The 21,501-nt window shown below is 38.1% G+C and overlaps 2 protein-coding genes across 2 annotated transcripts in view; one reads left to right on the top strand and one right to left on the bottom strand.

Moving 5' to 3' along the window:
• Positions 1-12,066, bottom strand: part of LOC140952390 (transmembrane protein 116-like) — a 24,615-nt gene extending 12,549 nt beyond the window's left edge. Inside the window, exons 1-9 of the mRNA XM_073401812.1 lie at positions 11,762-12,066; positions 10,609-10,655; positions 8,602-8,665; positions 7,761-7,883; positions 5,778-5,882; positions 3,785-3,843; positions 2,777-2,857; positions 1,403-1,445; positions 761-838 (exon numbers count right to left, since the gene is read on the bottom strand). Of these exons, the coding sequence (XP_073257913.1) occupies positions 761-838; positions 1,403-1,445; positions 2,777-2,857; positions 3,785-3,843; positions 5,778-5,882; positions 7,761-7,883; positions 8,602-8,665; positions 10,609-10,655; positions 11,762-11,902 (741 nt within the window). The 5' untranslated portion in view covers positions 11,903-12,066. The remainder of the gene's footprint in view (positions 1-760; positions 839-1,402; positions 1,446-2,776; positions 2,858-3,784; positions 3,844-5,777; positions 5,883-7,760; positions 7,884-8,601; positions 8,666-10,608; positions 10,656-11,761) is intronic.
• A 59-nt stretch (positions 12,067-12,125) lies between these two features.
• Positions 12,126-14,812, top strand: LOC140952392 (NAD-dependent protein lipoamidase sirtuin-4, mitochondrial-like). Its single transcript, XM_073401814.1, has 2 exons — positions 12,126-12,657; positions 13,832-14,812. The coding sequence occupies exons 1-2, from the start codon at positions 12,161-12,163 to the stop codon at positions 14,313-14,315; spliced, it is 981 nt and encodes a 326-aa protein (XP_073257915.1). The 5' UTR covers positions 12,126-12,160; the 3' UTR covers positions 14,316-14,812.
• The last annotated feature ends 6,689 nt before the right edge of the window (positions 14,813-21,501 follow it).

Here is a 21,501-nt window from a genome sequence, read left to right as displayed (position 1 = left end):
ACAGAGAAATATTCTTCATCACCAATAATTTCTTGAAAGTTACAAAAAAGTTAGTTTTATTTCTAGTACACATATTTACATTTTAATTAGAGAGTAGCTGAACAGCGCTATATAAATTGTTATTAATATTATTATTATTATTAAAAAGCTTTTGGAACCGTTCAGGATCCCTTCGTCAGCCATCCCTGCTGTTATCTTGCTTCCTCATTTTGATGAGCTTAAAAATGTTATAATAGATATATGTCTATAGCTATTTCGAGAAAGGTTGTCAGAAAAAGTGCACACGACAATCTTCTATTGTGGGTGGTTTTGAGTTCACTGTTCTTCAAAGAAATTTGAAAGAATGGCACGAGAGGCCATGGACTTATATTTGCCAGTGCTAAAGGAAAGCAACAAAAGTAGGTTTGACAGCTACAGTGTCAGGAACAGTGTATTCATCATATCCCATATTACCTTTCGGGATTGTCACATGCACATTGTTTGTGACAACTTTTCACAAAATGGCTGTATATAAATGTTAATCATTTCAATATATGGGGCGGGGGGGAGGGGGCACTTATATCCTGGAGGGCTCATGAATGGATGTAGTTTTTTGTTTACAGGAGATGGAAATATAACATAGGGGGCATATAAGACTAGTGGGTGAACTTACTTCCATAAATGGCAAAAGGCCAATAATTTTATATAGCCAATCACAAAAAAATAGCAACTACTGGTTTAGCAAACATATTACAACGCTAGGATGACCAAATATTCTTACCACTAGTGTTATGATGGAGAAGGTTAGTGTTGCTGTCAAGGCTATTGATCCATACGACCACCAAGTTGATTGCAGGTTCTTAACCAGAACAGAATTAGAACAGATTGATTTAGAGAGACATGTCAGTGACAAATGTTTCAAAGCATATCCATAATTTATTTTTAATCACAACAGTTGAAACTAATTTGAATACAGCAATTTGAATTTTAACTCATCTTTGCAACAAAGCAGTATTTTTTTCCTATTGTCCAGTGAACTGTCAAATCAGAAACAAATCTTTCACAAAGATTACAGGAACTGACAATACATTCCAAGAAATTAAAGTAGTATTATTTTAATTATAATAATAAAATAATAATATTATTAACTTGTATAATGCCAATATCTATACAGATATTCCATCTAACTACCAGGTTTATACATATTCATTTGTGCATATTGTTTTTTGAGCCAATCAATATTTTCACTGAGAAACAAGTGAACCTAACACATCAGTACAAGATTCTAGAAAACTACCTTCCTACCCATCCCATAAACCAACATCTACACCAACTTCTAACTTAAGGCAAATTGTTGAGTTAGGGGTGGGGTAGGTGGGCAGTTTCCAGAGCCTTGTACTAATCCAACCTACTAAAAACCAACCTTCGGCTTTTTAGGCTTTGGCCGATCAAAGAGTAACAGGCAACTGAAAAGAAAAAATTAAACATCCATAGATAGTACATAATGCTGTGGAGCATCACAACAGATCAAGAGAGATATTAAAGAATGTTCACAGAAAATAGTAAATGCCAAATTGTACCATGCGACCAAGTTTTCCCAATACTGGTAATCTACTATTTTGGACAGTTTTTGCCTGCCCATCTCCTAATTTGAGAATATATTGTCAACTTGAATCTTGAGTTAAGTTAGCCATTTCCTGTTAATATGACTGTAATTCTCTCTAATTAACCCGAGATCAGGCCCAAGTTTAGCAGTTCCCATATATTATCTCATAGGTAGTCCCGCTATTACAAAGCAACATGAAAATAGAGGCTGACCACAGGTTATCTCTAATAATACAAAGCCCAGACACCCTCCTTTGCATCCTCCTCCTTAACAGAAAGCTCTGTTTTGTTTTCCCGTATCTTTCAATTATCCCTCTCTAGCCACAAGTCATTTTTTTATCAACTGGCATATAGCTTGTTTTTGCAATATTGGTAATAACTGAGGGCCTTGCACAAGCTATAATAGCCGAGCTCCCCCAGTGCGCGATCAGAGCCCAATTAAGCTAAGAAAACTTGGTTATCTATCCATCCAAGAAATTTTGGTATGTCTGTGCATCCACCTGTCCATCTGCAGTCTGCACCACAGAGCAAGCAATGTGAAATATCACACTTTTTCGCTACAGTGTGGGACCTATAATTGCACATCCATGTTGTGGTCAATTGACAGCTGTCAAAACAGGGTATGTGCTGACCAGTATCACATGACCGTATTTCTGGGGCTCACGTGTCTCAGGTGCCATTGAGGATACATACTTTTTTGAAGTTATTTGCTGACAAGTTTCTAGTTTTCAACTGATTGCAGTCTCAACTCCAAGTAGATTTCTTTGTGAAATAAACTTGTGACTATCACAAAGAAATCTACTTGGAGTTGAGCCTGCAGTCAGTTGAAAACTAGAAACTTGTCAGCAAATAACTTCAAAAAAAATATGTATCTTCAATGGCACCTGAGACACAGCCCAAGAAATACAGTCATGTGATACTGATCAGCAGATACCCGGTTTTGACTGCTGTCAATTGACCACAACATTTGTTTGAAGTAAATATAAGCCAGGAGCTTTGCTCTTAGCTTTGGCCAAATCTATAGTATGTTAGATAAGAGCAAGTTTTTGACTTCATAGCATCCTTCATGTTGAACAGAACATTATGTAGATCGAGTTACAGTGGCATCTAAAAGATGGTATAACCAAGAAGGAAAAGAAATGGTTTATTGTTAAAATTAATACAGAAGAAAAGGAAAGATAATCTATCTTACAGTGTACAGTCTCGAGGAGTCTCTTCCAAGTCATCTCCACCATTAATCAACAAAGGAAGCATTATCACCAATGGAGTAAGCCTTTGTGAAGTATAAAAAAATGCTGAAGTCAGTGATTAAGTTTTTTCTTGTTTATTGTAATAATATTGTTTTTTTTTTGTACATTACATTTTAAATTTTCAGGGAACAGCATACCATGTACATGACTGTATAATCATCACAGAATAATAGATTAATCTTTATTATGCTTTTGTTGATGTACATGGTTGATGTCACAATCTCGTAAATTTACTTACAATAGAAGATAAATTAAACGTAGTGAGAATAATGTGCAAGCTAGGAAGCTAAATGAACCATTTGGATTTCTTGTTAGCTCCCTGAACAATTTAGGTTCTAGGTAGCAAGTGAAATCAATCAATCAATCATCTAGGACAATAAAAATTAATAACAAAGAATTCTTTTATTATATGTCACGTAAAAAATGTTTTAGGGCCTGTGGCAACCTATAGTCATTGTGGGTATTATTTTTTTTATCTTTATGTACAAACAGAATAATCATAATAATAATGATAATAATAATAATAATAATAAAACTAGCACCAATACCAATAATTTTATTGCTATCAATGTTGCATGTACTACTCATACATTGACCAAGAACTCCATGCCTAACAAGCTGTTTTTTTATGTTTCACCTGCCAGCAAGATTTAGCAAATGTATATTTTTCAAAAAAGTGTTTACTCAATATTGGGCAAACCCCTCTGAACTCCTGAAATATACACGGAGCTGATGTCACACACTTAAAATAATTTGATGCAGTGTTTCAACATACATATGAATTATAATTGCTTTTAACTCAGGCAAGATTTCGCCAGATTTGGTGATTAAATGTCATAAAATTGTAGTACAGTGACGAGTTACATATTGTTTTGAAGCAACAGGTGACTCAGTTGTACATGAAATCAGTCTCTCCTTTTTTACAAGAAAACACAGTCACATACACTTACCAGCATAGAACATAAAAAATCCTAGAAAACCAGATGGAACATTTCTCCCGATAAGCTACCTGAAAGAATCATTATAAATGTCAAGACAGACTGTGAAGTTAGGTAGTGGCCTGTACTTTCAAGGCCAATATCATCAATTTGCACAGGAATATTATAGGTTCAGTTGTTACAAGTTTCCCCCAGCTATCTACAGTGCTGTCAACTCCCCAGGATAATCCGAGAGAGACCGTACCTGCCGGTCTCCAGGTTACAGTATAAAATATCCTGGATAAACATCAAAGTTTGCTTTTTCTTCAGTAGACCCGACTTTCTGACAATAAAATTTCAATTATTTTGTATTGTTTGAGCTATTTTAATGTTAACATCAAACGTTTCCTCATAAACTCTGGTATGCCATTGTAATATAATAATGTGATTGTGGGCAAGTAAACCAATTGATCAGGTCAAATGTTATAATGCAAACAACACATTTTTGCGTGTTTTGTGTCATGGCAAATTTGTGATGATTGCAGTCAACAGTTATATTTTTTTGTACAAATGACTTCATGCGCCGTGTGTTACGACATCATCTGTCATCTCTTCCATATCAATTCTAAATATTTAAAAACATGGGGGGTTCACAGCCCTGTATCTGCATAGAAATGGTTTCAACATAAGTCAAGTCAAGATTACCAAGTGAACTATAGAGAAAGCCACAAAAACTATTCTAGACTCCATCATTATATTATACCACTTGTCTGACTCTCTCTATCTAGGCAACCCCTATTGACAGTAAACTACCAAGTCCAGCAGAGATGCTTTAGGCTTGGCCATTATTAATAATTTATCTTCTAAGGAAGGTGTTATAGGTCAAAAGCACTTTCTAGGTTGACTCTAAAAAATTTTCTTTGTCTACTAGCCCTAGGAGGTAACAAAGAAAATTGACAATCAAACTAGGTTACAAAATTTGCACCAAAAATCAAATTTGATCAGCAACAAAAATCCCAGGTGAGGGTAAGTGCTAATTGACAACAATCATTAGTACTAGGCAGCAAGTGAAGCAAGCCCAACAGAAGCAACGTATGGCACAGCAAGGCAGTTAGCAAGCCTTCTCCTAGATCAGGATTCTAAAGTAACAGTTGGGAACCCAGGAACTCAAGAATGGGGGCAACCCTGTATTGGGGTGCCTGTGACATCCCTTTGCGAGAGTTATCGCTTTCCTCTTTCTCCCCAGATGCTCCAAAATGGATACTAACCAAAGTCCATGCCAAAATCAATGCTTTTGAACAACAATGTGCATCCTGGCCATTTTGTATGCAAACTTTTAGAATAACCATCATTAGAAATCTCACATGACTGAAAATTTCTTCATGTTTGTAAGAGGTTCTCGTAAGGGTCAAATTTGGTTTACCATTTATACATAGTTATTTACAGTCTAACCTCTCCTTACAGACACCTCTCAATAACGGACAGTTCGTTTCATCCCAGAAATGCCAAAAATCATACAATTTCCCTACCTCTATAATACGGACACCTCTGTAAAGCGGACAATTGGTTCTGTCCCTTTGGTGTCTGCATTAACGAGGTTTAACTGTATATATTTTTTCTTGACCTCGCAGTGGAGCTTGCACTGTGAGTGTTCCATATACCATGCCAAGTTTAGGAATGAACTTTCTTTAATACGCTTGTCAGGGGTTCTAAGCAAGAAAATTAGAAAAAGTGCCTACGATGTGCTGCATATGGTGTTCCAGGCCTCTTGGCAAAGTTTGCAAACATATATATAAATATTTGGTGCTTTTTGCAGGCTTGTCCCTTCCTAAACTTCCATGCTCATCCAAAAAAAATATCACGTTAAGCAAAACACAGCATAGATGTCAAAACAACAGGGTGCAATAATTATTACCCGTCCCCTCCCCCCTAAAAAAATCCTAGAAATGCTTAAGATGGGGTGTGAACATGGCACAGATTAATATTAATAATAGGAAAACAATATTGTTCTAATACATGTACTTACTGAGGAAAATGGTAAGTTGGTGATGGTGTCAGCCTTTTCTCGTAGTCTCATGTACGCAGTTAATGCATAATTTACAGTCAAAAAGAATGAGGCAAGGTGTGCCATCTGAAGAGTAAAAATTACAGGTGTCAAGAGTGATTCAATTTGGTATTTCAGCTGGTTATCATGTAAGATACCCTGTGTCAAAGACATAATTTACTTCCAGTTTAATAGTAATATCTGCAAAGCAGCGCTAATGTCCTTGTTCTGGGGCCCGCTTCTTGAAATTCCCGGTAATAATTTATTAATGGGCCCGTTAAGCTGTTGCCGTTTACATTAAAGGGCGAGGTTTCAATAGTTTTTCATCTAACATGATAAAACTATCAGTTAATGAAACAAAATGGAGTAGTTTGCTGGCCAGGACCCACGCTCTTATTCTTATTGATTTGAATATTTGTTTTCCGTCCTGAAAAGTTACTGGGACTTTCGAGAAACGGGCCCCTGGGCCCCAAAAGGGAGTCTCAAGAAAATAACTAGAAATGCATTTCAAATTTCTCTTCAACCTGATTGACAAATTGGCAAGGGCATTTTTAAAAGGTCAGTCACTCCACACACTCAAATCCTGGTACACAGGTGGAGTCCCATAACAAAGACTTCAGCACTGGTTGGCAGACAGACTTAGCCAGAAGTTTAGTTCTAACTGTGGTGCAGGCTACATGAAAGAATAACTGAAAGTTTACCAAAAGAAGACACACATTTCAGTTGAAGCCAAGCAATGGGATAATGACCCAGTCTAGCAAACTTATTACAGTTAATTACAGCCTTATTCTGAGGTACAGTATATTAGGTCAAATTTTAACGTTAATAGAACGGTAATATAATTTTTATTAATTGAAACTGGATTAATCTTTAACTGGAGGATCACACCACACTGTATACCCCCACCAATATTTACATTGTAACACGGAAGTCCCTTACTTGGCTTGAAAGAATATGTGCCATCATACAGGGTGTAGTTTTTAGAGGTCATAAGTCTTATAAAACAGGTATACACTTTTGCTATTTGGTATCTTGAACAGGTGTCCAGTCTTGCTGGACAGTATGCCTTTATGCCTTAACAGGGTGTAAACCTTGGTGGTACTTGGTTCATAGGTGTAGTATGATCTGTTATTATTGCGGAATAAGGCTCATTGACTCCAAATTAACCCTTTCACTGCCAGAGTGAATGAAAGAGTTTTGCAGTGGCTCTAACTTTTGAGTCTGTGGACGAAATCTAATGGTGTGACCATTCAAATGAAACCTCTCTACCAGTACTTTCACATGGTACTATTTGTTTCTCAAAATTTTACAAAATGAAATTTGAGAATTTTTGCTGAATTTTGCCTTTGGCCACTCTTGGCAGTGAAATGGTTAAAGAAGAAAAGTAGATGGATCACAAAAGAAAGATCTCTTATCTTAGACAGCTTACTAAAAACCCCATTTACACTACAGAAAAAATGGGTCCAGACTCATAAGAAAGTTGGTATGCACCAGATATTTTTGCTGTGTAAACCTTCCATACCATGTTTTCATGAAATGGATCCGGACTCAGTTTTTTCTGGTTTTGGGGCCATAGGTGGCTATGGCTCCAAAAGCGAAAAAAATGAGTTTGGACCCCTTTTGCTGTTCGAAAGTGCAGTGTAAACGCATCTTTGTTCTGTACCATCTTCTTCATGAGAGCCTGCCACACTTTACGGTGGTTTTGCGCATGTGTACTACTGCACTTTTCAATCATAAGCCTCACCTGATTGTAACCCACGTAAACAATTGGTCCGGACCACTTTTTCATGGGTCCCGACCCAGTTTTTTCTGTAGTGTAAATGGGACTTGAGAGTTAGTAGGATTCAGTAGCACACCCCCACCCAAACATCCCTTTAGTACCCATCATCTGAATGCTACCCTGACTGTGACATGTTTCATGTAAAAGTATCATTCAAGTCACTAGAAAAAGTCAAACATTTTTACCTCTCCAAATGCATCCAAGTAAAAGCAATCTTGATATTTGTTATGAAACCAGGTACAAGCTCCTGAGAGCCACAGAGAAGCCAGAATTAGGTCTGCTAGGGCCAGGTGAAACAAAGGATGAACCTAATACAAAAAATGAAGAAATAACTTTACGTAATCTCTATATTAACACTTCCAGTCCCACGCGTGACCAACATCAATTTTCTCCTGACAATATACATAAATGCCAACTCTCCCAGATATGGCACCAATCTCCTGCTCTCCCGTACAGGTCACCATTTCTCCTAGATAAAATCTTCTTTTGGGCTTTTCACTAGCTTAGTTTGAGATTTAACCCATGTTAGTTATTCACAGTACTGTTTCTGGGGCATTTTTGCATGTATTTAGTCGCCTACAGATTATTTTTCTGACATCAAAACAATGACTGTGAATTTTGATGGTATGTACTTCATGAAAGACTTCATATAATGTCCTAAGTCATTCCCATTAGGGGATGGGTCAATTTGTCAGGGGTGGGAGGGGGGGGGGGGTTCTGCTGAAATTCTGGGGGGATAGTAAAAAAAAGAGAGTCTCCAGATTTTAGATCTCCAGAGATTGGCATCTCTGAATATACATGTAAAACATAATCAAGGGAATGGGTTTTGAACATTACTAAAATGATGACCTGCAGTGTAACAGAAAATGCTTAGATCTTATATCAAGTTCTCTCAACTAGTTCTTTAAGTAAATGTATGGAGATTAGTTTGAGGAACTTTATTGGATATTAGAGCTTACAAGGGTCAACAATAATATTTTAAACCTGCTTGATATGATGTTATATACTTAATATATTTTCACAAACCTCAGGACTTCTTACAATCCTTTTTGAAAATGCATATATTAGAATTGATCCAGCTCCAACAATACTATAATGAAACAGAAATTACAATGATTATAACGTCAAACAACAATTTTGTAGTTCCTATAAATTATGGCTACCCTAAAAAATCCAGATCAATTAAGGTTTCTGGGAAACTGCCCACCTACCCCTCCCCTAAGCTATCATTTTGCCTTAAGTGAGAAGTAAGTGTTAACCTGATTCTTCCCTCTCCCCCTCCCCCTGGAAGCAACATTGTTGTGTGTTCAAAAGAAGCCTGATCCCTTGCCGTTTCTAGGAAGGAACATTGAACTGGAGGAAGGGATTTCTTTCTGCAAAGCTGTTGTTTCGGAAATAGTTTTGTTGCAAAGGATAGTGCACATTATCAAGTAGTTTTGTCCGGGATTGTAGGGCCATAGGAGCCCTTCTCAGATATTTGTACAGTGGAACCCCTCCTTTGGGTCACTTCTATTCAAGAGACACCTCCATTCAGGGGACACAAAATTTGGTCCCAGAAAAATTTTCACATAATCTTCATATTTGTTACTTCTATTGAAGGGACAACTCTACCAAGGAGAAAGGAATACTATTTCTGGGTCCAAATGTCTTTTCCCAGATTTAACCTCTATCCAGGGGACACCTTAGCACTTAAAAAAGTGACTGACCACTAAAATGTTTGATAAGTTAAGTGTATACAGTCAAACCGCTTTAATGTGGACACCAAAGGGACAGAGCCAAGTGTCCGCTATACAGAGGTGTCCGTATTATAGAGGTAGTGAATGTATGATTTTTAGCATATCTGGAACCAAACAAACTGTCCGTAAGAGAGAGCTGTCCGTATTATAGAGGTGTCTGTAAGGAGAGGTTCGACTGTACATGAGTCACAACAACTTTCAAAACATTAACAATCTCACTTAAATTGATGTACTGCACTTGTGGGAATTCAGCACACAACATCGCAGAGACAAATTAATCATGATTTTTTATACATTATCTAGCTGCTTGAAATAATGACTGCAGCAGATTCCAAGGCAGAGTAAAAAAATATTTCATTTGTTGGTTAATTATCAACAACCCCTAGCCCAACCTCTATACACAGGACACCTCTATTCAGGGTACACTTGCCTTGGTCCCGAGGGTGTCCCTGAATAGAGGCTCCACAGTATTGATTTTACCCAAAGAATTACCAAAGGTGTCAGAGATTTTTTCTAAAACATAATTAACAGTTATTCCACAAGTGTGCATTGGATATGAGATGGTAGAAAGCCAATTATTATGACACACATAGCGCCAAGGTTGCTATAATCATCTGATATCCAACAAGCGCCAGTGGAATAATTACTGTTTTCACAAAAATGCCCACAAAATATGGAGAATTCTTCCCAACTTTGTTTGTAAAAACAACCAATTTTCAGCTTGGGTTTATTTTTGAGCAGATGCGTACAGTTACCATATTTGGAGAGCATAGTATAATGGCTCGTATACCATGACGGTTAAGCCAATCAGGAATCTAGATTCCATTATCCAGTGATTCAGTTTTTAATAAAAGCCAATAGTTCAGGGTGAAGCTGTGGCAGTGATGCATGAAATAGCGCCATAAAAAAACTATCTTGTGAGCTTTAATATCAAACTGAGAGCATGGCTTATTTCAACCAAGGTATTTCAAAACTGGACCTTTGGTGAGCAAGGGTACCGAAAATAGTGATCACACAGCATCTGATATGAAATGTAATCTGACACCTGATTTCGTAGACTTCACTTCGTCTTATCATTTATTTTTGAAAAATAGCTTGGGTCATTATACGTTAGTCAGAATTTTCAATTTCTCTTACAGTACTTATGTTATTTCAATTTCTTCTAACTCTTCTAACAAAACACTTCACTTGCCCATCAAGCCATGAGTCATGAGAACAGAATTCACAAGCGTGAACAAAAAATCCACCAGCCCTAAGCTATCGCACAGGACCTTTGCATGCTAATATCAAGTAGTACCTTAGAGATGATGTCAGAATATAAATCACGGCAATGACGGTTTTTTCCTATATAGAATAACAAGAGAGAAAACAAACAAGTAAAAAAGTGAGTTTACTATAGTAGATGACAATCTACACATGCAAAATTAATTACAACTTAATATAGAGCAATATTCAAGAAACTTCCCAATATATCAACAATTCAAATTTCCAAAACTCAAGAGTTTTTAGATTTATTGGAAAGCTTTCCCATAAAGTTTTCCAAGCATTGACCATACTAGAACAATTAAACAATGGGATGAAATTTCAAGGTAAAATTTTTTCAAAAAAATTTGGATTGCCTTGCAAAGTTGTTCTCTTTTGCTCAGTGCAAACTGGTGAAAAAAAAAAATCAAAGCGAATGCATGCAAAATGTAAGCAACTGTTCCATTCATGCAACTTTTAGAATTTTACACTGAAATTTTGAGCCACCCCTTCTGATTTTGGATATAGAAAAGTGGGGGCGCACACAGGTGTGAAAGCCCAAGAGAATAGGGATTGGAAGGGTTAAGGGAGGTATTAAAAGACAAGGACAGGAGATGGGAGTTTTAAAAGAGTGGGAATTGGGAGAAATAAGCAGAAATCATGCAACAATGCTTAATATTCTGCAACTGAAAAAGAGCTGAAGGGAGGCCAAGAAAAACAGGTTAGGGGGCGGGAAACCAACATACAGGAGTTTGGATGTTTGAGCCACCTGTTCTTCACAGAAAAGGTAAATGAAAAATCTTGATTACAGGTTCTATCTCACTGACAAAACATTCACTGGTCTGTGAATCTTTTGGGATTTAAAGATAAAACATTAGGGATAAATCAAGAGAAAAGCTTTTGGGGCTAGTTGAAATGACGTCTGGGCTAGTAAATGCTAGCTTCATCTTGCGCTAATGGAAGCTGTAAAAATGATTTTCTTTGCACCCTGATTGAGATTCTCGGGAAACAAAATTAACTATTTCCCTTGGGACCAGTCATTAAGTGTGTAGTATTGCACTGCACTGGCAATTAGTAGATGAACATGGTAAAATAGGACTTTGAATCAAAATATAAGCTTTCAGTTTAATGCAAATAGATTAGAGGAAATATATTTCTGTTAAGTTGATCATATGCGGTGTAGAAATTATGCCAAATCAACAACATACCTCTTTGTTCTCATGTGGGCTAAAAATACAAATGAGTTCAGGGGTCTCAACCGATGAAAAATTGACTTCAGCTGAGCTCGTTGAATCACTACTTGATATCATTGCGTTCGTTAATTCCCTTGAGATGTGATTTGTAAACATGAGGGATTAGCCTGTCCGATGATCCTCCACAATTTGCTAGCTTTTCAGTTTAGAGCTAATGCTTTTAAACATCGCTACAGATCTCGCGTTTGTCACAACAAGCCGTGCTGTTTATAAACTTTACGTCATGCAGACTTCTGCATGACTCCTTGGTCGCCATTTTCTTTTCCATTGCTCCCCAGGTCATCCCGGTACAAACAAAACTTTTGGCACTGGAAGATACCGGTGGTACTTTTGTCAACATCGTGGCAATCGAACATGGCCTCAGTTTTTACTCGAAACAGTACATTTTTATCGATTCTAATGCGTTTAAAGCTCCATCAGAGGTCTATTCACAGACTTTTTGTCCCTAAGTGTGAAAACACTGACGAAGAAACGGCAGCAGTTGTCAGAAAGCTTGACGATTTCATAGCCCAAAGTCGTAACCTCTTTGTTTTGACTGGCGCTGGGATTTCTACTGAATCCGGAATAAGGGATTATCGGTCAGAAGATGTCGGTTTATACGCTGTAAGTGACAGTCGACCAATGCAATTCTCCGATTTTCTCAAAAGTGCTGCGAACAGAAGAAGGTATTGGGCTAGAAATTACGTCGGATGGGAGGAGTTTTCGTCCAGACAGCCAAATGAAGGCCATTTTGCTCTTGCAACTCTGGAGAAACTGGGCAAGGTTCATTGGCTTGTAACGCAAAATGTTGATGCTTTGCACTCTAGAGCTGGTTCACAGCGTGTTTCGGAGCTTCATGGTAGTGCACACAGGTATATTCTAAATGTATTGCTAGAAACAGAGTTACGTAACCAGTAGCCCAGCGCCGCACAAATGACGTCCGATCTAAAGTGACTATGGATTTGCAATGTTTGGGTGACTTTTGTCATTTTTGTTTTAAGGACAAACGTCAGAAAAACGTGAACTTTTAATGAAAAAACATAAACAAAAGTGAGGAATTTGCTAATTCGCCACTTTAAAAACGAGAAGGAAAGCTGGGGATGCGCTATTTAGCTATCAGGGACCGGTCATTATTTATCGTCTGGGGGAGGCGGGGGGGGCCGAAAACAAGGTGAAATTTAGCCGATCCCCCCTTTGAATGTACTTCACTGAAGTGATCCCCCCTAATAACATTTGATGACTTTCGCGATCCCCCACCATGTCTTCATTTTCCAACCAAATTTGAGTGGTCCCCCCTCTGAATCCTTCCAAAGTTTTCAGTGATCTCCCCTTTTGGGTTCTCAGTTTCGACTGATCCCCCCTTTTGGGTTCTCAGTTTCGACTGATCCCCCCTTTTGTCCCCCCCTCCCCCCAGGGGATAAATAATGACTGGTCCCTTGGCCCATTTGTTTGCCCTTTTCCCAGTAACAGTCCCAGAAGTCTTTGCAAAAGGTAACTTTGCCCAGTTTCCTTCTCGCATTTAAAGTGGTGGATGTTGATTTTGATACCATAAAAGTCCGAAAATAAGCCCCAGGGCTTATAATTTTTCTAAGGCTCATTTTGAGGGGCTTATATTCGGAGGGGTTTATCTATGGTGGGAAATTTGCATTTCAAAATTGATTGGGCTAGCCTTACAGTTGGAAGGAAATTTACCATTTTTGCTTTGTATTACTTTACATTTGAGGCAATTTCTAAGTACAAACCCCGAGGGGGCTTATATTTGGAGGGGCGATTTAAAATTTTTTTTTTTTTTGCGTTACAAGTTTGGGGGGCTTATATTTGGAGGGGCTTATACATGGAGGGGCTTATTCTCGGAATTATATGGGCCCTGGCTTGAGACTTGGGGGAATAAACCAAAAGAAATCATCTTGAGGCTCAGTAAGGGTAACAGTGTATTTTTCATCTTTGCATAAAATGCAAAATAGAAGGCTAACCTTGTATTTCAACTAGGGACGATAATTTTGGCTGTATTATTTTAGTTTGTTTATTACATTTTATTCTTTTAAGGGTTATCTGTCTGGGATGCAATCAGCTAAGTTCACGTCATGACCTGCAAGTGAGGATAAAAGAACTTAATCCAACATGGGAGGCCACTGCAAGTGGCCATGCCCCTGATGGTGATACTTTCCTTACAGATGAAGAAGTGCAAGACTTCAATGTCCCTCCTTGTGCTAACTGTGGTGGAATCCTGAAGCCTCAAGTCGTTTTCTTTGGAGATTCAGTGCCAAAGGAATTAGTTAACTTTATTCATGAGCGGTTACTGGAATCTGATTCATTACTGATCGTGGGGTCATCAGTTGAAGTTTATTTCTCTTATCGTTATGCTCATGCTGCTTGGCAACAGAACAAGCACATAGCAATTCTGAACATTGGTGTAACAAGAGCTGATAAATTAGCATCAATTAAACTGTCAGCCATCGCTGGAGATGTTTTACCGAGGCTTGTAAGTTTGTCAGTTGGTTCTAAAAAGAGTGTGCCGAAGGAAACATAACAAAGAAAAATGAGCCTCTCTCTTTGCTGAATGGAAGTGATCAAGCCTGGTTTTCTTCCGGTTAAACCGGCAAAACATGGACACTTGAAATTTTCAGGAACATTTTATTGTGTTAGACCAATCACAGCAAAGATCAGGACACGCAAACTAGCCACAAATCTACAAACTAACATTCTTGCTTGTTGTTTAGTTTCCCATGTCCAATTAGCTTTTTTCTTGCAACACAACATTCCAGTAGTATTTCTGGTGTTCACGGTTTTCACGGTTTAACTGTAAGTTAACTGAGAACATCTTTGAGAATTGGGAATTTTACTGTTTTCTGGCCATCTTGTATAGTATATAAATTATTATATTATTCATTCCTGATCCTTCAGAGATTTGAAGGAATATCAAATTTGGAAATTATAATTTTGGAAAAATATTCTATTTATTCTAAGGTGTGTCAGATTTCTACAGTGGTGGGCAATGGTCAGTGAAACTACTGTTTAATAAAATATACAATAGAATTTACAATACTTCTTCTTCTTGTTTTATTTGGTCGTTACAGGATTGATGTGCTTTTAGCTATCAACCAGTTGAATTAATATAATTATTTGGGCGTGGCCCAAATAGAGTAATGGAAACGGCTTGTTTTGACGCAAATGTGCAATAGGCACGCAATACGTGCTAACGTAAACAAGGCAAGTAAACAAGCAAAGCGAGGCGAATGTCTGCCATACGAACGTCTTGTACAAGGTAAGAGGCATGTGGGAAAGAAAGCTCTGCTAGCACACGGCACTTAATCGCACTTTTACGATCTCAAAAGTTAATTTGAAGCTTCAGTATTTTTGCCTCATCGAAATTTGGAAGTCTGAAGTCCAGGGATGAAATCTATCAAAAATATTTGGAATATTAACGTCGGGTTTTGGTCACAATAAGATCACAAGCAACGAACCTTGAAACACAGAAACTAAAAAAACGGATCGAAATCCACCAATCACAAATCATAAACAATGACCTTTTGGACCCGTTGAAGAAAACTTTCGTTTCCTAAGAGGTCCGCTAAGATGATTGGCGTCTGACATTTTTTTGACGAGAGGATCGAAATGCACCAATCATAGAAAGACAGTTTTAATTGCATGTTTCCTAAGAGGTCATGTGAATTTGCGGTTTTCTTTATTTTATGTCCATTTTCTTTTCTTTATTTTGTGATTGGTCGATTTTGTTAGGTCGAGTGGATAATCCAATGAGGGACGATTTGGATATCGTTTGATCCGAAATTTTTTGAAGCAGCAGTGAGAAGCAGTTTGGATAACATTTGGCCGCGGCGTTTCGAGGCACGTGTTATTATATTGTTCAATCATGTTATCCCGGGTTAAACTTACAAATGCATACACTGTCCGCGGTAGGCCCACACTAAAATATAACCCTGAGTGTTTTCGGAATGGGCTGGTCCGCGAACTCAAAGAAAAACAAATCAAATTATCAAGACATTCGGGTTGTTCCTCATATACCGAAAGTTGAAATCGTTAATCATTCATATACCAAGAGGGGGGGAAGTTGAAATCGTTAATCATTCACATACCAAGAGGGGGGGGGGGGGGGACAGAGGAACAGTAGGCACAGAGGAACAGTAGGCACAAAGGAACAGTGGGCACAGAGGAACAGTGAGCACAGAGGAACAGTGGGCACAGAGGAACAGTAGGCACAGAGGAACAGTAGGAACAGAGGAACAGTAGGAACAGAATTAACTAAATTAACAGAAACAGAAGGATTAAGTTCTCAAGCGTATGAGCATCTGGCTAATCTTGGTCTTGTTAATTTAGACGAGGAAAGCTTGAGCGACAGTTTAAGGGTGCTGACCGTTTCAGAGTGGTCAGGAGAGAACAGGCCACACTACGAAAGCTTCCTGACAACTGACAACTTTGACAAGGAAGTTAAGCGGTTTACCCACAAGGGGTATTTTACTGGTGAGCTAGGAAATCTCATGGTCTTAGCAATGGCCAACGTTCTAAAAATGCCCATTGTAATTTTTTCATCGTTGGAAAACTATCCCACTATACCAATTCTGCCGCGTGGACAACTCAATGACATGCCTACGTTGTTTGTCTCATTTAATGCCGCTGGTTGTGGGCACTACGATTACGTCCATACGGAGACTGTGCCGATGGTGTTAGAAAAACAACAAGAAGAACAAACAAACGAAAAGAAACGACCCCAAGTTTCCTGTTCTTGTGGTGCCAGTAGGAAAGGTCAAGAGAAAGTGTCGAATGTTTGCAACAACGTCATTGGCTCATACTCTAGCAGGTGTAAGTGTCTTAAGGCTCGAGTTAGTTGCGATGGAAATTGCAAATGCAAAGGATGTTCAAATCCATTTGGGCAAAGCCAAGCTGGTAATGCCGAGGGGGAGTGCGCACCACGGAAACGACTAAAGTTGGATATTCAAAACTCGATCAAACTTAAGTCAAAAGCATATCTTAATGAAAAAGGAGAACCGCTACGAGAGGGAGCTTTGACCAAGGAGGAGTTCTTTGTAGTAGAAGAACTTTTCAAATTGTTTCATGAAAACAGGGAAGAAATGAGTAGTACATCATTACTAGCCTACTACAATTTTATACAATCTACCAATTGCACCCTTGATCCTCGGCCTTTACTGCTTAGACCTATGTCACATGAACAGATCAAGAGAGCCATAGCGGCTCACGATCACGACGCATCCGTTATGACAGCCTTGTTTAAAAAACAAGTAGAACTGTGTTTTGCGGAGTCATAAACCTAATCAACATTAAATAGACGAAGCCAATCACTATCTGGCATCCATAACTTCCTTTTAGTTTTGTTAGACTGATTTTTCTGATTATTATCTCAATTTAGGACCAGGCGAACGTTTTTGGTGAAAGCCAGAGCATTCCACCGAGCTTTTTGGGGAGTAGCATATTATTTTGAAGAACTGCGTGGTTGTGGCTTGTTTTGACGTGACAACAGAGTGACATACGCTAAGGACTGTCATTATAAAAATGAAAAATGTTTGAAACACATATAACCGTAAAAATGCCTAATCATGTTAAATGTACATGTTCAATTAAGGCCGAAGCAATTTTTTTTTTCCTTCGGCCTCAAATTTTCTTAAGACAAAAATCTTTAAAGAAGAACTATCATTGACCAAAGGAAAATTTTAAAAATAAGATTTGCTTGATAAGAAAATTCTTTATTTGGGTTTCTTGAATTTCACACTCTTCCAGAATGTACTCAGTCTCATTGATCACACAAGCCTTACTTACGGAGCTATTGACCAGGATTTATGGCTTGTCAAAGTTTTAATTCAAGACCTCGGTGGGCGTAAAAAATGCTCTGTGCAGCAACCTTTGATTGAATTTGCGTTAGAATAAAGTACATGTTTATAGTAACACGGCAAAGTGTCCAGTGTATGTATTGAACCCAATGAAAATTTAGGTGGGCAAGAAGTGGACAAGGTTATAGGGTACACATGTCTTCAGCGCTTTCGAGGAAAGCGGGTATATTAATTTGGACCTCTTAGGCCCATTTCAAAGGCGCGTCTCGGCCTTTCATGTAAAGTACAGTGTTTGAAGTATGCCTTAGGGGACTGGCGCTACTCCTATTCCAGGAGATATGACACTACTTCTTTTAAATGTGGCAGAAGTATCACTCTACGAGAATCGAAATACACCAAAACAGCAGTCTCTGTCGTCGGAAAATATTAGTACTGACTAAAAACCTGTATTTGGGCAATTAAATTGCATGATTTCAAAATGGATGTAATAACTTAGTGTGAAATCATACACGTACTTGTGATTTCAAATCGAACTCGCGCGATTTTCAAATCACGTGCATGATTTTAGACCAAATTGCACTCCACTCAGTTCAATTACCATTATATAGGACCCTGTATTGCTTAATGTTCATGTTAGTGTGTCGGAGATGGCCACCGACGCCAGACATTATAAGACTCTGTTCCTTATGAAATTCTCACAGCGATCAAAGAGCGCGATCGGCTCAAGAAAGAGTTCCGGAAAAATGGCGAATCCAAAGAGTGTCTTTTAATATTGCTAGAAACAAAGTAGTAAGACTTATTGAAAAAGCCAAAAAAGAAGCGGTTATTAATGAAATAGACAACAACAAATTGAACTCCAGCGTCCTATGGAAGACCTTGAAGAGCGTTTTTCCTACCAAAGCGAAACAGATGAGTCGAATAAACTCTCTAACCAAAGACGGAACCAGCTATTCTACCCCAGAAGTATTCAATGAGCATTTTATCTCTATTGCTGATAACTACATTGATAACACCATCAATACTGAACCCGATCTAACTAGTTTGGTGGATTTCGTAAATCGTAAAAAAGCTGGCAACTCCGCTGATTTCAGTATACCCTTAATTTCAGAACGCGAACTTTTAGAAAACATAAAACCACTCCCATCAAATGTTGCAACTGGACTTGATGGAATCAGCTCCCCTTAATTAAAATTAATCGCCCCTGCAGTTGCTCCAAGTCTAGCAAAAGTAATAAACTGCAGCATGATTAACAGCATCTGCCCAGCTCAACTCAAACTGGCTCGTGTCACTCCAATCCGATTTACAAACAGAGGAGTAAAACCGATCTTGACAATTACAGACCTATATCAGTCCTCCCTGTCATTTCGAAGATTCTCGAGAAACATGTCTGCAAACACTTTATTGCTTTTCTCACTAATCACGATTTACTGTACAAACGCCAATCGGGTTTTAGAGCTAACCACTCCTGCGAAACCATCCTTATGAAAATTACAGATGAATGGCTAGAAGCAATGGATGAAGGCCTCTTTACTCAGGGGCACGCAACGACTGCTTTCTGTAAAATATCTGTGCGGAAAAGCAAATATTGCCTAGAATTTTCTATTATTCGAGGAAGGCTAAAAATTTCTAGATGACCGTTCCATCCATGTTCAAGTTTCAAAGCTTTTCCAATAAATCCGCTACGATTTTCTCAAGTTAAATTTTTCACATTCTACTCCCCAGGTTTGGCTATTTTTCGTAGTAAAAAGGAAACCTAAAATTTTCTGGTAGAAAAATGCGAGGTAGAGAGCAATAACTAGAAAATCTCTCACTTTCGTAAAACGTTAAATTGTATCTGAAATTTTCGGCAAAAAAAAAACTGAAGCCTTAATCATTTCGAACAGACTCAAGTTACCCTAGGATAACCAAACAGACAAAAATTGTATAGCGCCACTTAGAATGCATTTCTAGAGATCTAAAAGTACTCTGGATAGCCTAAAAACTGTTTTCAATGTATGTAGGAGGAAAAGTCGTTGGGTGCCCCTGTTTACTGGTGTTGTTATGATCGACCTGCGCAAAGCTTTCGACGTTGTAAACCATAAACTGCTGCTCAAGAAACTTCAGGTATATGGCTTGAACACTAACTCCCTCAAATGGTTCCAAAGTTACCTCAACGGAGGGTATCAAAAGGTATGTGTTGACGGTAAGCTATCTGAACCGCTCGTTATTCACTCCGGTGTACTGCAGGGGAGTATTCTTGGTCCTGCTCTTTTCCTGCTCGTCATAAATGATCTGCCTCTAGTACTGAAGAATAATATTGGCATTCATGCTGATGACCCGACCCTTTATGCATCTGCACACCTTAGCTGAAGTCGAGGAGAAAATTAGACCTGACATTGACGCAGTATCGATGTGGGCAAAGTAAAATAAAATGAAAATGCATCCAGCAAGGACAAAGTAAAGTATAATCTCAAGCAGACAAAAACTTGCAAATTCAGCAAAACAATCTCTTGACCTTTCAGTTGACGGCAGGCAACTCACTAAGGTTGAGTCAGAGCTTGTGTCTTACGAGTATATATTGATAGTCATCTCACCTGGAACGAACACTTTGACACACTGCGCCGAAAACTACTTCAAAAAATTGCAACTTTAGCAAGAGCTCGGAAATATATACCAACCAAATATCGATTACTTTTACAATGCAAGTATCAAACCGCTCTTTACTTATTGGTGTACTGTTTGGAGCAACTGTAGCCAAACCAACTTAGACGAACTAGTATAAACTTCAAAAACGCAGCGCTCGATTAAGTTTGGAAAGTCCTCTGGATGCACGATCGTGGGCACCCAACGAGAATATGGTTCAAAACCACTTAAACATAGAACTGTTAGTATTTAAACGGTAGACATAAACATATCTTTATCCCCCAAAAATTTTTCATCTGTTCGGATTTCCTAGCTGAAAGTCTAGCGATCCGAAAATTATAGGGACCAAAACTTACCTTTTCGACAATTTCAGCCAGAAAAAAGGCTTTCGAAAATTATAGGTGACCTTTTTAGGGTAAAAATCCGTTAAAAATAGGCAATTATACCATTTTTTAAATGTTCTGGAATGCTAGGAGAGACAGGCAAGGAAGAAATTTTACAACAAATGTTCCGAAAATTCTAGGTCTCAAATCGTCTTCCGAACAGATATTTTCCGAAAACTGACGTTGGGTGCCCCTGGCTAGCGGTTGATCAACTATTCAAGCTCAATAAACTCGGCCTTTTAAAGAAAGTTATTGATGGTAGGACACCGGGATACTTAATTACAACCTTGGACTCACTTCGGTTTGAGCACAAGTACTCTACCAGAACAAAAACATTATACCGCTTACCGAAACCCCAGAACTGAAGCACTGAGGAGAACATTCTTTTATTCCACTATTAAAGAACTAAATGCTCTTAACTTAGAACCAACCACCTCCTTTAGCTTAATGAAGACAACACTGACCAATAACGTAGCCTCAGACTATACGGTGGACAATTTAAAAGTTAAAAAGTTATTCTGATTTTTAAGAATCCGTGCTTTTTTTAAATATCATTGTAGATTGGATTCCCCTTTTTACCAATGTATTTACTTCTGATTTTAACATCTCTCAATTTTTAAATCTTCATAGAATTTTAAAGAACCTTTTGTTATAATCACTATTTGTAAATAGGCTTTTTATCATGATTGTTGTAATTTTATTGTTATCAATTTTGTTTTTAGAGGGCCACTATAGAGCAGGGTCGGCCAGGGGAAAAAAAACCTTCCAAAATACCAAAAATTATACTAAAACTGGTGTAAAATACCAAAATTTAGAAAAACACGGTATACTTTCCACCCAAAATTGGTTGTGAGTGAACACTTTATACCCAATTTTAACCATAAAAATACTGGATACCTGAAATTAAATA

The sequence above is a fragment of the Porites lutea genome, chromosome 11 (genome assembly GCF_958299795.1).
Source record: "Porites lutea chromosome 11, jaPorLute2.1, whole genome shotgun sequence".
In the NCBI taxonomy this organism is placed as follows: Eukaryota; Metazoa; Cnidaria; class Anthozoa; order Scleractinia; family Poritidae; genus Porites; species Porites lutea.
Note: the sequence above shows the minus strand (reverse complement) of the source record. Positions and strands in the feature narration are given on the sequence as shown.

Bases quoted from the DNA above. Each gene is read 5' to 3' on its own strand.
- LOC140952392 (XM_073401814.1), top strand. From the start codon at position 12,161: ATGGCCTCAGTTTTTACTCGAAACAGTACATTTTTATCGATTCTAATG. The intron at 12,658-13,831 runs GTATATTCTAAA...TATTCTTTTAAG, and splicing joins CTTCATGGTAGTGCACACAG to GGTTATCTGTCTGGGATGCA.